This window comes from Schistocerca serialis, chromosome 8 (assembly GCF_023864345.2).
Source record: "Schistocerca serialis cubense isolate TAMUIC-IGC-003099 chromosome 8, iqSchSeri2.2, whole genome shotgun sequence".
Classification (NCBI taxonomy): domain Eukaryota; kingdom Metazoa; phylum Arthropoda; class Insecta; order Orthoptera; family Acrididae; genus Schistocerca; species Schistocerca serialis.
In genome coordinates this window covers 604764532-604782497 of record NC_064645.1, presented here as the reverse complement: position 1 = coordinate 604782497, position 17966 = coordinate 604764532, and the positions used below count along the sequence as shown (strand labels likewise).

Here is a 17966-nt window from a genome sequence, read left to right as displayed (position 1 = left end):
CTGCAACAATGTCCAAGAAGTGGCCACCCAAGTAGAGCTGTGGATCAGGAGAACTTATAGTATGACAACGGAAGTGCTAGACTCATGTTTTTATGGAAGAAAATTTGAAGCAATGGGGCAGGGTCCAGGCAAGGACCCTTTGGATGGACCCCTGGAGCTGGAATTCAGCCAAGGCTACAGTTTGGGAGCTATACTAAATGCAAATACTTTCAACATACATGGTGGGGATACCCAATCATCAGATGGTGATAAGGAATAGTTAATGTTACACACAATATGGAGCCCTGAGAGATGCTATTCTTTTTAACACGTGGGAAGCTGAGCAGTGTACTGCACTGAAACAATCAGTGGGATAAAAAGTGACAAAAATTGGTACAGAGCCACAAAAGCCTCAGTCATAGAGAGTAAGAAAGATGTAATGATGCCAAGCTGTATCATATGCTTCATCCATGCAGATTATAAACTGAAGTTTCTTGCCACATTTTTCTGTCTGTTTGTTATTGCTAATATCAGAAACTACTGTAGGGATCTTGATATGGTTTTCACAAGGAGATAGTCTGATTCATGAGGGAGGTTTGTATACAGGGTGTCCCAGCTATCTTGTCCACCCAAAATATCTCTGGAACAATAACAGCTATTGGAAAATGACTTTCACCGGTATCAATATAGGGCTGGGGCCCATGAATGTACATATTTGGAAACATTCTAAAACGAAAGCATATGTGTTTTTTAACACAAACTTATGTTTTTTCAAATGGACCTCCTATATTTTTTCTTCAGCAATCCATAGCATGACAAAGCATATACACAATGGCGTTGATTGCATCGCAATATTCCAATTACATCCCGAGATATTAAGACGCGAAGTTGACACTTGAAACACCCGACATGCGCTGCTAGCGCACGTCCTGAGGCTCAAGCGTGAACCCCATGCTGCCCGTAGTCGCGATGTGATTGACATGCGTAATCACACTTCCATACTTATCAAGAGGTCCGAAACGAATAATACGGTCTTCTGCCATCCTGCATTAACGTCGTACATTCCAGCAGGTATTTATCCCATAGGCTAGGGGCGATGCGGTTCTGTAACATATCTGTGTACCGCAACGTTAGTCACAAAGTTAACTTCACTTATCGTTAATCCCTTACTAAAAAGGTAATGCCGTTCAACGTTAAAACTTTACTTTACTGTAGATCTACCGCAAGTGACAGTTAATCATTCACTTGTAATAGTAAAACTCATGTTGATGGTTTTAGTGAAACGAGCAAGTGGACTAAAAGTTTTACCGTTGTTTCAGACCTCTTGATAAGTATGGAGGTGTGACTACACATGTCAATCACATCGCGACTACGGGCAGCATGGGGTTCACGCTTGAGCCTCAGGACGTGCGCTAGCAGCGCATGTCGGGTGTTTCAAGCATCAACTTCACGTCTCAATATCTCGGGATGTAATGGGAATATTGCGATGCAATCAACGCCATTGTGTATGTGCTTTGTCATGCTATGGATTGCTGAAGAAAAAATATAGGAGGTCCATTTAAAAAAACACAAGTTTGTGTTAAAAAACACATATGCTTTCGGTTTAGAATGTTTACAAATATGCACATTCATGGGCCCCAGCCCTACATTGATACCGGTGAAAGTCGTTTTCCAATAGCTGTTATTGTTCCAGAGATATTTTGGGTGAACAAGATAGCTGGGACACCCTGTATATCACTATATAATATAAACAAATGGTCTGGCTGTAGATATTTAACGATATGCGTGCAAAGCTGGGGTGGGCCACAAATGTAGGTAAGAAAGGACAGCAGTGAGATGTTCGCATTTAGAAAAAAAGCTATAGGACTGCTGTTTCCATCCTAACCAGATGATTGGTGGTGCATCATCTCTCCTGGAAATCACATTGGTAGCAGGTTAGAAGGCACCTCAATTCAAGAACCCAGCATGGGCAATCGTCTTTTCAAGCAGTTTGCAGAGTACGTTGGTGAGGCTAATTAGTTGGTAGCTGTTAGTAGACAATGGGGTTTTGCTTAGTTTAAGGACTGGAATGATGACAGTATCTCGCCACTGGAAACCCTGAGCAGATGGAGTTTGTAAGTCGCAATAAGATCATTATACAATTCATGGTTACAGGGTGGAAGGTGAATGGGGGGAGGGGGTGGGGGTGTTAACATGAACTTGACAATAAATAACTCGCCTTACTTCATCAACCCATTATTATTATGCATCTCTCAATTTTCTTCCTATACACTGTCAATTACACAGGGTTGTAGCAGTGCCTACACAACATCTGCAGAACAAAATAATTCAATTTCATTTTACTGTGAAAGCTATCATCATAGTTTATCACACATGAAACACACAGAGAACTTCAATACGATTACAAATCAGAATCTCTCCTCATACAATGACAATATATTCATTTTAATGTTTTTTGTGAGAACATGAATTGTGTATAATAGACTCTGTCAAATAAAGAGAATATACAAAAAATAATAATGATAACATTTAACCATCTATCAATGATGAGGTGATTAGATATATAGTATCAGCTTTGAATTGATAAGAATGTGGAATGTAAACAGCCATGACCATGACAAAGGAGAAATCCCATTATCCATCTTGAGTGATTACAAAAACCATGAAAAATAAATTAAATCTTGATGACAAGGAGAAATCTTAAAAAAATATCACCTATTATATCAGGTAATCAGGATCACCAGTTTACCACTAACATTAGTAAAAGAAGGAAAAGTCATCAAGTTTCAATGTTAAACAATGTACTAATCCTAATGCAATCAAAATTTAATTAAACATAGTTTACATATCATGAAAACATTTTGAAACTTACCAGAAGCAAAACAACTGAGAAGCTCAGAATGGTTGCAGGGACTCTCACTTTCCAGAATGGCACATAGGGTTCCTCCAGTCCAGTAACGACATTCACTTTGTTGCGCTTCACATGAGAAAGACGTGCCAGATATTCTGGACGGGGATGCTCAGCCTGGAGATCAAAACCAGTAAGCCCCCAGCGATGTACTATGCTAGCTGAGTACCGTTTCCACAGTTCCAGGAACAGTGTTGCTGTGATACCAACAACGAATATCATTTCTATATCCGGCACACATTTACAGTACTAATAAAATTCAGTGTCTGCATAACACACACACACACACACACACACACACACACACACACACACACACACACACACACATTACTTGAGCAGAAGAAAATGAAATTAAGTAACTGGATGATATGTAATACAGTAGTGAGAATGATAATTCTATAACAGCAATTACAATATTGGTCTTCAAAGTACTTGCTGGAGCACAAATAACTCACATTTTGAAGAAGTGAGTCATAAAACCCTTTTAAAGGTAACACTGCACATGTTATATTATGTTTAAGCCATTCATGGAAGATGTTAAAGATTTTGCACATTGGTATGACAGGAATGTTTATGATCAACAGTTACAGGCAAAACTGTTTTCATAGATATAAATGAAATCATGTGACTAAGAGGGTCAACCGTCAGCATCATTCCGCTAAATTCAAATGATAGAGGAAAATTACTGTCAAAATCTTTTTATTTATTTAGCCGCCATCTCCAGACAATCTATGGATGCTGTCGGAGGATGAATGAGGGAAGGTCCAGGCTGTGGCTCAGCACTGTAGCGAATTACAATAGTTATTCGAACTTTCAATTACTATCTTCATTCTAACTCATAAAAGGCAAATAAGACAATTAATTTTTGCTCTGTTGTACTAGAAGACAGCATGCAATAAACTTTTCCGAATTTGCCAGTTATCAAACCCAGATTTTTCTTCACAATGTTACATAGTTGAAAATCCACCTCTTCACACTTTTAACACAACAGCTGCTGCACCCGGCACGAGTTGTTGAACTTAACATTTTGCTTAGATCTGGACTAAAATTTTGGAGTAGTAGTAGTAGTAGTAGTAGACGATTGGTAGCAGCAGCTTTATTCATCCGTAGATCTCTTTTTACAAGGATATAGGACATGTCAAAGTATTTACAAGTTTAGACCAATTTAAAATAAGGTAATTCGTATAGACATATGATTACAAGCATCTAGTCAGAGACAATCATTAGATTTACTCATGGTATACAATTGAATCTCAAAGCACTCAAGTAGCACTTGTCTCTGAGTGGTATGATTCCTTGTGAACACATTTGATGCTGTTTGACTGAGCCCCCCCCCCCCCCCCCCCAATCTCTATCTTTTACAGCAATACAGGCTGAACAACAATAAAACTGACAAACTACAGGGACGCATTCCTGACTGGAAATGGTAGAAAAAAGGTCCTATGAACATGTGTCCAAAAATGCACTGTTACCACAGCAGATGGTGCTGACAAATGAAAGTTCCTCTGACCACGTGCCTTGTGTTCCTTTTGTGTTGCAGCCCCTGTGACTGACACAGCATACCCCCCACAGACACCAACCACATCACAAGACATTTCACACCCTTTATGGGCATTTGTGATATTATGGATCCTTTCAGACAGACGTACATGCAGGGAGGTGGCAGACTGTGTATACACCAGATTTGTAGGACCGGATTCTACAGGATATTGAGATAAACTCTAGACAAACTCCAGGCATGTGGTCTGCCAACATGGTGTAAGCTAAAGTACCGTTATGTGTATCACACATGACAACTGCTACTATCCCTATTACTGCAATGAGTACAAGAACAGTGAATTTCCCTTTACAGGAAGGATTTTGTCAATGGTTTTTGCACCAGACAGTCACAATAATGAGATTTCTGTCATCAGTCTGCTTTACTGATGAAGCAACATTCACCAGGATTGGCATCATCAATCTGCATAATCGTCAAAATGGCTCCGAGCACTATGCGACTTAACTTCCGAGGTCATCAGTCACCTAGAACTTAGAACTAATTAAACCTAACTAACCTAAGGACATCACACACATCCATGCCCGAGGCAGGATTCGAACCTGCGACCGTAGCGGTCGCTCGGCTCCATACTGTAGCGCCTAGAACCACACGGCCACTCCGGCCAGCGCATAATCGTCATCTGTGGGCTATAGACAAACCTAGGGAAATGGTTGAGGTGTTTCATCAGTATCAATTTGTGGGCAGGGATTCGTGATGACCATATACTTGGACCAGATATTATTCCACAATGCCTCCAAGAGTACGGCAATCCATGATACAAAGTTTGAATGCATGATCTGCATCCCACGGACGCCACTTTGAATGAATATTGTGACGTGGATGTTGTGCAACTCTGCACTGTGTTCCAGGACGATTTGTTGTCACTGCGTGCATACAGTCCATTTCCGGACACGTGTTCATAGGAACTTTTTTCATCCATTTCCAGTTAGGAATCTGTCCATGCAGTTTGTCAGTTTTATTAATGTTCACCCTGTATAATGCTCTGGTGTCAATCTGCTGGATTTCAATTTGATTTTGACCCAGTAGTGTTTGGGTTTGATGCTCAGCACCTTTATTATTACTATTTATTTATTTATTTATTATTTTTTTTGTAAGAAATGAAAACAGATTATTCCAATTTTTAGTTTCTATTCACATTTATTGACTAATTGTTAATGATTTACAGTATAACAAGTTTGGCCACTAAATATAAAAATGAAAACAAGGGTAATTTTACATAAAAAAACTTAACTTCTTTATCAACAGTCTAAAAAAATAATACAGACACTATTTTGAAAAGTTCAGTTACTTGCAGAATGGGTGTTTCCAGGATCAGTCATAACTCTTAAATTTAAAATGTTACAATGCAAGGACTGAGCAGATTTCAATATCTATCAAGAAAATGTAAACCTGTGGGTTGGTTTTTGTAGGTTTCTGGTCTTTGCCAGTCTGTATCAGGGTATATTAAGTTCGATAAAGGATATCTTTTAAGTGATTGTTGTGAGAATTTAAGTGAAGTGGTTCTATTAAGTCTCCTTTATAAAGAAATATTTGAAAATGGATTTCAGCATTTCTGATTCTGAGTTCGAGATACAGTAACAACCTTGAGTGCCTGAGCACCATATTAGGTGCCACTGGCAGCAATTACATGTCACCAGAGTTTCTTTGGGTTTTGTGAGGGATCTATCGATATTATTATGTTACATTATTCACTGAAGGTGCCACATGTCACCCTTTTAATAACTAATTGTGTTTCTACATTTATATCTACATAAGTACTCTGCAGGCCAGCATATGGAGCATGGCAGTAGGTACATTGAACCATTTCTTTTCCTCTTCCACTCTCAAATGGAGCGAGGGAAAACTGACTGACTATATACCTCTGTATAATCTAATTTCTCTTGCCAATGTGGTTCTTACACAAAATGAACTTCGATGGCAGCAGAACTGTTGTACAGTCAGCTGCAAATACTAGTTCTCTAAATTTGCTCAATATTTCACAAAAAGAATGTTGTCTTCTGCCCAGGGACTCCCATTTGAGTTCATGAAGCATCTTCATAATAATTGCATGTTAATCATATCCATCAGTAACGTATCTAGTGGCACATCTCTAAATTACTTTAATATCTGCATTGAATTCAACCTGGTGGGAGGTCCAAAGCACTCTAGGAGAACTCAAGAGTGGGTCACACTAGTGCTCTACATGCAAACTCCCTTATAAACACGCTAAACTTTCATAGAATTCTCCCCATGAACAGAAGTAATCATTCACCTTCCCTATAACTGACCTTATATGATCATTCCATTTCATATTGTTATGCCTTGTTATTTACTTGTCATGACATTACTTTATCAAGCAATTCACGACCATTTTTTCTAATTACTTGCTTTAACTCAGATTTTTCTACATATGGAGAAAGCTATCCTAACCATTAAATTGCTTATGTACATAGATAACAAGGGCAGTCCTATCACACTTCTGTCATGCACTCCTGAAAATACTTGTCTGGTGAACACTCACTGTCGAAGATAACATACTGGGTTCTATTACTTAAGAAGTCTTCAAGCCACTCACATATCTGGGAACATATTCCATATGCTCGTACCTTCACTGATAGTCAGCAGAGAACACCATGTCATACGCTTTCTGGAAATGTAAGAATATGGAACCTGCCCATTGCTCTTCATCCATGGTTCACAGGATATCATATGAGTTTTACTTCAGCGATGCTTTCTAAATCCGTGCTGTGCTTTTCTGTCTCAAGGAAATTTATTATATTTGAACTCTGAATTTGTTCAAGAATTCTGCAGAAAATCAGTGTTAAGGATATTGATCTGTAATTTTGCAGGTCTTTTCTTTTATCTTTTTGCATACAGGAATTACCTGCACTTTTTTCAGTCACTTGGGACTTTGCACTGGGCGAAAGTTCATGATAAATGCAAGCTAATAAGGGGCCAGTACCACAGAGTACTTTCTGTAAAACCGAATTTCTATTCCATACAGATCTTACACCTTATTTCCTTTCAAGTATTTCAGTTGCTCCTTTATGCCAGGGATGCCTCCATATGGGAGTCAGAGCAATGGTCAGACGACAGAGTCTATAATCGTCCATTGTGAATGATTTCTTAAGCACCAAATCTGAAACTTCAGCTTTCCTTTTGCTGTCTACAACTGCCACAACAGACTGGTTGATGAGTGATTGGACAGAACCCTACAACCCACTTAGTGATGTTACGTAGGGCCAGAATTTTCTCCAGTTCTCAGCAAGATCTTTTACTAAGATATGATGGTGGAAAATGTTTTATTGTTTGGACATTGATCTTTTTACAGATGCAAGAATTTCTGCTAACTAAACTGGCATTTCACCATTACTTTCTGAACTGCGACTGCAACAATCTCTGCTTCCTCAGCATTTCCAAAATCTTGTTATTAAAGCACAGTGGGTCTTTTCCATCTTTAATACACTTCTTCAGCGTGTACTTCTCCAGTGGAACTAAGTGGCTTCCATTCACTGTGCAAGTGTGATGCTAACAACTGCTCATCTGCTCTTTGCAACATGAATGCTCTCCTTGACTCCCTGATGGGTTTATTAACTTTAGTAATGACTGCTATGAAGACGATATGATTACCAATCCCTGTCTCTATACTGACACTGTCAATAAGGTCAGGCTGTTTGTAGCTACAAGACCTACAATATTTCCAATGCATGTGGGTTGTCTAATAAGCTGCTGAAGACAGTTTCAGAAAAAGAACATGTTCAGAACAATTTTACTAGACTGCCACACCACCTGCAGTGAATCATAGATGGCTGGTATATGCTCAACTAGCTAGTTACCTCCAAATAAAACTGCACGATAGGGGGCTGAGTGTAGACTTTCTTTGAATGATTTTATAAGTAATGTGGCTGCAAGTGGGTGGTAAAAATATTCAACAATTAACTTAGTTCACTCAGGTCTGTTATTCACATCCAGGTAATTTCACAGTCAGTTTCAATTTTGACATCAAAAATGCACTGCAAGCTCACTGGTCTATTATTCGAATCAGCACACCAATTGTGTCCAGCCAACAGCAATATGCAGTGACTGGGCAAGCACACAATCTACAGTAATTTTAGCTTGTCCATATTTAAGGGTCAGTTGTATACAGCTCCCTTTTGGCCCAAATAACAAATTAGCATTCATGTGCTTCACTTAATAGTTAGCGAATTTTTTTTGTAGAATTAAGCATAAGTTTTTAAACAAATTAAAATCAGAATGATTAACAAAATGACACGAGATATTGCATCCCAAAGAATAATGACGTAGCTGAATGCAATGGTTTTAATACAACTTGGAAATCTAATTGCAAGCAAAGAACCAGAAAAATGCATGAAAAAGTTGTCATATAATTCTAAATAGATTTGTAACAATTATTTAAATGATGCGATTGAGAGAGCAGAGCAAAGCAAGCAGAGTGACAAATGAAAGTCCCGAACGCTAACTAATCTTGGAGTTTGTAGCACATATGAAAGTATTTAAATAAATCACAATGTAAAAAAGCTCAGTACCTATTTCAGCTAGGAACATGGGTAAAATGTTTTTGGTTTATCCTGGACAAGTAGCCATTTGTATAGCCTTTTCAACGTCTGTCTCACTGTAGCTCTGTTACAGTACATTAAGCAAGGTTTGAACCAAGAACTGGAGCTGGTGCCCAGGCGACTTAACAAATCGATTAATTACTTTTGCAAAAGATTTTAATTGGGATGAAATTAATGCTCTGCTAATAGCAACATTTTATGTGCACTATTCGGATTTTACTTGCAATAACAGTCACCTCATTCGAATTTTATTTGCAAAAACAGCGAAACTTAAATAACTCTAGGCTGGAGACTGACGGTTTTAATTTGGTTCACCAATGTATCAGACCTTGATCTAAGAAAATTCTTAACTGTCCATGAAGGTAGATAAAGGGATGAACTCTCAATGAAAATTTTTGTCCAATATCCTTTTCCCATTTTCCAGATAAATGCTGCACATAAAATTCATTCTTACATGAACTGAATGTGCAGAAATAGTTTAAAGTACGTGTTTGTGTTAGAACGTTTAAACTGCACGGTTGGCCATGTGGCATGATAGGAATCAGCATGCACTGTATGGTTTGGTTTAGCAATGAAGACCACTTTTATTTGGATGGGTTCATCAATAAGCAAAATTGGCGCATTTGAGGCACTGAGAAGCTGCATTTTGCACTTGAGAATTCTCATTACCCTCAACGGATGACTGTGGGGTGTGCAATGTCCAGTCACAGAATAATCGGTGTGATATTCCCCAATGGCACAATAACTAATGAACGCTACATGAAGGTTTTGGAAGACGATTTCATCCCCATTATCCAAAGGGACCCTGACTTCGAAAAGATGTGGTTCGTGCAAGACAGAGCTTGACCCCATCGAAGCAGGAGGGTGTTTGATGGTCTGGTGTACTACTTTGGGGACTGCATTCTGGCTGCAGGGTCCCCAGAAGCCACTGGCATTGGCCTCGATTGGCCACCATACTTGACGGATCTGAACACATGCGACTCCTTTTTGTGGGGCTATATTAAAGACAATGTTTATAACCCCAAAACCATATTGCTGGGCTGAAAACAACCATTCAGGAGGTCATTGATGTTCCAGCAAAATTTCGCTATTCGTCTGCACCACATCATCACCCATGACAGTAGGCATATTGAACATGTTGTTGTTGTGGTCTTCAGTCCTGAGACTGGTTTGATGCAGCTCTGCATGCTACTCTATCCTGTGCAAGCTTCTTCATCTTCAAGTACCTACTGCAACCTACATCCTTATGAATCTGCTTAGTGTATTCATCTCTTGGTCTCCCTCTACGATTTTCACCCTCCACACTGCCCTCCAATACTAAACTGGTGATCCCTTGATGCCTCAGAACATGTCCTACCATCCGATCCCTTCTTCTTGTCAAGATGTGCCACAAACTCCTCTTCTCACCAATCCTATTCAATACTTCCTCATTAGTTATGTGATCTACCCATTTAATCTACAGCATTCTTCTGTAGCACCACATTTTGAAAGCTTCTTTTCTCTCCTTGTCTAAACTATTTATCGACCATGTTTCACTTCCATACATGGCTACACTCCATACAAATACTTTCAGAAACGACTTCCTGACACTTAAACCTATACTCGATGTTAACAAATTTCTCTTCTTCAGAAATGCTTTCCTTGCCATTGCCAGTCTACATTTTATACCCTCTCTACTTCGACCATCATCAGTTATTTTGCTCCCCAAATAGCAAAACTCCTTTACTACTTTAAGTGTCTAATTTCCTAATCTAATTCCCTCAGCATCACCTGACTTAATTCGACTACATTCCATTATCCTCATTTTGCTTTTGTTGATGTTCATCTTATACCCTCCTTTCAAGACACTATCCATTCCGTTCAACTGCTCTTCCAAGTCCTTTGCTGTCTCTGACAGAATTACAATGTCATTGGCAAACCTTAAAGTTTTTATTTCTTCTCCATGGATTTTAATACCTACTCCAAATTTTTCTTTTGTTTCCTTTACTGCTTGCTCAATATACAGATTGAATAACATCGGGGATAGGCTACAACCCTGTCTCACTCCCTTCCCAACCACCGCTTCCCTTTCATGTCCCTCGACTCTTATAACTGCCATTTGATTTCTGTACAAACTGTAAACAGCTTTTCGCTCCCTGTATTTTACCCCTGCCACCTTCAGAATTTGAAAGAGAGTATTCCAGACAACATTGTCAAAAGCTTTCTCTAAGTCTACAAATGCTGATCTTCCCCGAGGTCGGCTTCTACTAGTTTTTCCATTTGTCTGTAAAGAATTCGTGTCAGTATTTTGTAGCCGTGACTGTCAACACCTGCTTTCTTTGGCATTGGAATTATTATATTCTTCTTGAAGTCTGAGGGTATTTCGCCTGTCTCATACATCTTGCTCACCAGATGGTAGAGTTTTGTCAGGACTGGCTCTCCCAAGGCTGGCAGTAGTTCTAATGGAATGTTGTCTACTCCCGGAGCTTTGTTGCGACTCAGGTCTTTCAGTGCTCTGTCAAACTCTTCACGCAGTATCATATCTCCCATTCCATCTTCATCTACATCCTCTTCCATTTCCATAATATTGTCCTCAAGTACATCACCCTTGTATAGACCCTCTATATACTCCTTCCAGCTTTCTTCTTTCCATTCTTTGTTTAGAACTGGGTTTCCATCTGAGCTCTTTACATACATACAAGTGGTTCTCTTTTCTCCAAAGGTCTCTTTAATTTTCCTGTAGGCAGTATCTATCTTACCCCTAGTGAGATAAGCCTCTACATCCTTACATTTGTCCTCTAGCCATCCCTGCTTAGCCATTTTGCACTTCCTGTCGATCTCATTTTTGAGACGTTTGTATTCCTTTTTGCCTGCTTTATTTACTGCATTGTTATATTTTCTCCTTTCATCAATTAAATTCAATATTTCTTCTGTTACCCAAGGATTTCTACTAGCCCTCGTCTTTTTACCTACTTGATCCTCTGCTGCCTTCACTACTTCATCTCTCAGAGCTACCCATCTTCTTCTACTGTATTTCTTTCCCCCATTCTTGTGAATTGTTCCCTTATGCTCTCCCTGAAACTCTGTACTCAGGATTCACACTCACAGCAGTGAAATTTCAAAAACATAACAAAATAAATTTTTTTTACATGTGAAATTTCATCATTTTTTCACTCACTAATGGCTGCATTTATTGCTATAGGTACACTTTTCTTCATAAGTAAGAGAGATTCTTCGATGAATTTTGCACAGCAGACATACCATACTTACAGGTGTGTGAAACTCCAAAATTTTATTTAATTTATGAAAAATGAATGAGCTGTTACATTTTCAACTTCATGCTTAGAAAAAAAATCAAATTTTATAGTTAATTATCTCAATTTTTACTACAGTTTTTAAAAGATTTGTTTTGTCACTAAATACAGTATTTTTGTCGATTGCAATGAACATTCCCCTTTCATGAACTACCCTGCTAGATCTTGACTACCGTAAGTGGGTTCAACTGGATGTAGTTTGCCACAGATACGCAGTGATGAACAGGCTGGTGCAGGTTAGTTTAATGTGAAGAGCTGTATCAAAAACCAGTACAACAACACACCAAGTGAAGTGTGCATTGGTTTGCACACTGGACTCATATTTTGAAGCATGGTGTTTCAAATCCCTGTCCAGCCATCCAGATTTAGATTTTCTGTGATTTCCCTAAACTGGGATGGTTCCTTTGAAAGAGCGCAGCCAATTTCCTCCCCACTCCCCCTAGTCCGAGCTTCTGCTTTATCTCTAATGACATCATTGTTGATGGGATGTTAAGCTCTTATCTTCCTTCCAAAATAACAAACAACGTATCTATCCAGTCTGTCAAGTATTATTCTGAACTAGAACCATAGTTTCTGCAAATGCTTCTGCCCAAGGCTAAATGTTTTGAGTTCATTCTCGAAATATGACATTTCTTCCTCTTTACGTCATTTACTGAACGTTCAAATCTTCTTACTTGACTTAGCTGCCTTTTGTACTTTGGTAGTTATTGCTGCTGCAAGTATCTCATGGTCACTTACACAAACTTCAATATGTACATCCTGAAAGAGGTCTGGTCTATTTGTTGCCATTACATCTGATCTATTTCTGTCATCAGTGGGCTTCCAAACTAGCTGTTCTATGCAGTTTCGGGAAAAGAACTATAAATTTCCCTTTGTAATTCCAATGTACTGTAGACAGATTAATAAGTCAATGCCTAAAATTTTTCTATTGAAGGCATGTCACAGACAAGTTAATCAATAATGGTCCTCAGTTTACATCACAGCCTGAAATGTGCCAAGGCATAATAGCTTAACTTGCTATAAGACCATTCCTAAATTAATTCTTCTCTCTTTTACCAGGTGCATAAATATGAAATGCCGATTTTTGTCTAAAAAACATGTTAAATTCAGAAGAATTATAAATAGTGCTTTATTCAAAATATGCTCCATCATTTGTTATACATTTTGCTCACCTTTTGGGCACTTTGTGAATACCATGCCAGTAAAAATTTTCCCCTTTTGCTGCGAACCTTTCATCTTCCTAAAGAACAACTTGTCTTCTGAAATCTGTGTAACTTAAAAGTTTTCTTTACTCAGAATTACTGTTGTTGTGGTCTTCAGTCCTGAGACTGGTTTGATGCAGCTCTCCATGCTACTCTATCCTGTGCAAGCTTCTTCATCTCCCAGTACTTACTGCAACCTACATCCTTCTGAATCTGCTTATTGTATTCAACTCCTGGTCTCCCTCTGCGATTTTTAACCTCCACACTGCCCTCCAATGCTAAATTTGTGATCCCTTGATGCCTCAGAACATGTCCTACCAAGCGGTCCCTTCTTCTTGTCAAGTTGTGCCACAAACCCCTCTTCTCCCCAATTCTATTCAATACCTCCTGATTAGTTATGTGATCTACCCATCTAATCTTCAGCATTCTTCTGTAGCACCACATTTAGAATTACTGTACTCATTAGAATTCCAGAATTTTTTAGTCTTAAAATGTAAATCTTTCAAAAATTCCCTGTAACACTAGTGTGGCCTTAATTTGGCTGATTACAGAAACTTCCTACAATAACATCTTAGTTTATGAAATAATCCACTTAAAAAGATTTGGGTTTCTAAAAGAAATCTTGACATGCTTTGTAAATCCCAATGCATGTACAAAGATCCCCCTCATAAAACAAAACCATCATTTCTACAAATTTAAGGAATTTAGCCAACTGTTAATCATAATAACTTCTCAGCCTTATGGGTATATGTATTACCTACTTTTTGTCTTTAATATTACCATTTAAAAGTTAAAAACTACCATTTTACCATTTTGTGATAGGTGTCCTACACATGCCTTTAAAATAGGCATTGTGCACAAACCCACAGTCATGCCATATCAGTCATTGCCATATCAGCCATTGATTAATGTTCACGCAGTCAATTGTGTTTAGTATTCAGTCATGTAAAATTCTATGTCAGCAGCCCAGCCAATGTCAGCAGTCTACGCCACGATATGATTGGATTATGTATATACAGTTGCCTACCTGGAACCGTAGTGGAGACATACAATTACCTACTCCAATGATGTTACATATAATTATTTAAAAATCACTTAAAGCTCATTGTAATCAACAATCAGACTTGGAGGAAGAAAACGAAGGACAAAGAGATTTTTGAGAAACATGACTGAAAGGTCAGTTAGTGTGCAAGCTATTTCAAGATTTCCACAACCAGAGAGGAATTCCGGATGCTCGCCTGTCTAGCTGTCATGCAGGTTGGACAAGACAGTCTGCTCCCTCATGCATGGGTGCCAAATATTCAGTACACACGTATGGTGACTATATTCACTGCCATCTTCCAGTTGCACTCCTGCTCCAAAAGGGACGTCATCCACCGTTCTTACCACTTTTTTTGCAGCCACTGTGTGGCACTTGCACCTGGACTTCTCATTTAGACTACTATGTGGATTCTCAATACAGTCACCCATGCCAGCCCAGCTGTGATCTACAGAAATGGAAATTTTGTTGACTGATAATTTTCTACACATACACTAAATCAAAAAGCTGTGTTCCACACTGCAAACCTTATCAGCCACTAGCTGGTGCATTGCTATAATTTCTCTACAATGTTTTTGGATTGCTCTTTCAATAAAGTGTGAGCTGCTGGTACATAATAAACATGTATATGAACAAAATGGGTATTCCAATGGTTTGGAGTTTTGATCAACACCCTACATTTATTTAAATAGTCTCTCTTTTTCTCATGAACAAATTATACCAATTCTTTGATTAACTAAACACCAGTTTTCATTGTGATGATGTCTGCTTTCCTTTTAATCAGTTACACACCACTGTACATTACCTGCTGATAGACCAGTAATGACATTTCAATGCTTGAAAGCCTTCCACAATGCTGCTGACATTCCCCTGCACTTGAGTTCTCAATGATACACTACAGTAATCCCTCATAAGCCACCATCTTTAATAATTTTCTCTCCTACGCATGAAGAAGGAATCTATTGGCCCAAAAGCTAGCTTTTCATGGCTCTTTCGGTATCTGACTCTGCTGCTACTAAATTCATTTCTAAAGCTAAAAGTAATCATCATGTAATGTTGCAGTTCTTCTTCTTATGTCTGCGTTTGCTATGTAAATGAACATGTTGTTGTAACATGTAATGGCAGTGAAAACTATACCCACGCATTGAAAAATCTGAGACAGTGCATTGTCAAGCGACCATAGGTCACGAAATCAGCCTATTCACCTCACCAACAACATACGAGAAAACACTACATCATCAGAGCCATGAGAAGTTTTAGATTGTGTAACACATTAGCTACCAACATAATTATCCAATAACAACATGTCAGTACAAAAATAAAAAATAAGCCACTGAAGATAGCAAAAAAAGTCATGTCTGGGTAAGACAATACTGAAAAGGTGTCTTGCATAACACGGAATTCCTTGTCCTATCAAAGTAATCACTGAATTTTTAAATTCTTTCTCAAGATGAATGGAAAAATGATTAAATAAGTGAGAAAATGCTGCAACAGAGGGTAAGTCAAGGAACAGGTACAAGATTGATGCTGAAATCTTCTTGGATTATCAGCCGAGTCAAGGCGTCATTCTGTGGCAATGTTTCAACAAGTTTCTGAAACTTGTTGAAATGCTGCCGCAGAATAATGACTAAACTAGGCTGATTACCTGAGAAGACAATAGAATGAAGGCTTTAACAACTGGATGACATAGCTGCTGATAAACCTTTTAGGATGTGAGGTCATTGGACCACGATCTCACATCCCGAAAAGTTTACCAGCAGCTATAGCCTGAGAAGACTTCCTCATTGAAATTTGCCAAGAATGTCTAAATTCACATAAGGTACAAGATTGTTGCCATTTTGGCAGGTGGTAAGCAGATATTGATGATCTGGCACAAAAGACTTTGCTGTAACATTGAACAAACAATTCAAATATTTGCCATTATGTCAAATAACTGTAAAAATATTGAAATAATTTGACAGAATGAGAAAAAGAAAATTCAAGTTATTACTTACCCCAAAAGGACATAAATATTGCGAAGAACACAGTAAATGGATTGTCAAATAAGTATGTGATGCGAGCATATGTACACGTCTCTGCTAGGTTCCAATATTCACATGTTCTGTCACATAGTGGACACATTGTAATGTTTAAGCTTTCATTGCAAATGTCTTGACTGTAATTAGAGACATGCTATTATATCACCAGTACAAACTTTGGTAACAATGAACTAAATACTAATGCACATGATATATTAATGTTTACAAACGCGTAACTGTAAGAAATTCAGAATACTTTGTTATTATTACTCACATCAATGTCTGAAAACTGGTAAATGTAATAGAAGTAGAAGCAGTAGTAGTAGTAGTATGAATTTGCAAGACAACATCAACACTGAGCATAGAGAATATCTTCATTGGAAGAATTGTAACAAGTATGGTTTAAAAAGTACTTCAATGTGTGTGACTGAAGTAGTAGGAACTGGCTACAATGGAGTGTTCATATTCCTTTACATTATAGCACAGTAAGAGGACATGTATCCTTTAAATGTACTATCAAAAGTGCATCATGCATTTAGCCATAAGAAAATCAGATGTCAGAATCAAAGAAAGAGGTAAAGTAACTGCCCAAATTGGTTCATGGTGAACGGATTAGCTATTAAAAAAAAAAAAAAAACTGTAAAATAACAACAGCATAAACTGATGTGCATGAACAATATTACAGCAGTTGACTTACTTCAGCTTGTAAAAACACCCAAAGTGATCCACCTATATTAAAATTAAAATTAATAATTATTCTTTACAAAGAATACAATGTGGGCTGTACTACTTTTTTTTAAGAAATATATTTCTACTCCATAGGACTGAGTTAACAGAAACATGAGAACTTCCAAGGCACGAAGTGTCTGTCAAAAGTACTGTGCCACAATAGCAGCCACACCACACCAATTGAAGACTGTCAGATTTGTTGTTGTGCTTGCATCAATATTTAGTGCTAAAATGATGTAGCCTTCCAAAATTGTGAAAACATATGGTAGATGCTGCCATTCTGATACCTTCAGCCTGGCAGCCCCAATAGCTTCAACACTTTGGACATAGTGAACAAAAGCTTTCACAAAGCAACAGAACTTCAGAAGTAGATTGACGGTACACAGTATAAGGTACTTGTTAAGTGTAAGGAAACAAATTTTAAGAAGACCAAGAACACCAATGATGAAACTACTACATAGGTTTTGTGAAATGATTATCTGGTAAACAGTATTTTTAAACCAAGTGCTGGCCCAGTGCTGCCACTTGTGACTTAGCTCTTTTAGGAAGGATTTTGGAAAAGATGATCATGTTATCAGTAGGAGGAGCAAGTGACAATTTGGACTGTGGCCTTTGAAGACGACATCAAGCACATTGCTGAGAATGCTCCTTGCACAAATGCAAAGATCTTATTATTTGAGC

General features: G+C 38.2%; 1 protein-coding gene across 4 annotated transcripts in view; it reads right to left on the bottom strand.

Annotated features, from left to right (window-relative positions):
* LOC126416212 (anoctamin-1-like) overlaps positions 1 to 17966 on the bottom strand; it is a 253460-nt gene that overhangs the window by 36593 nt on the left and 198901 nt on the right. For all 4 annotated transcript variants that reach the window (XM_050083803.1, XM_050083804.1, XM_050083805.1 and 1 more), the window contains 2 exons: positions 16533 to 16693; positions 2852 to 3084 (listed from right to left, as the gene is read on the bottom strand). In XM_050083803.1, coding sequence (XP_049939760.1) covers positions 2852 to 3084; positions 16533 to 16693 — 394 coding nt within the window. The remainder of the gene's footprint in view (positions 1 to 2851; positions 3085 to 16532; positions 16694 to 17966) is intronic.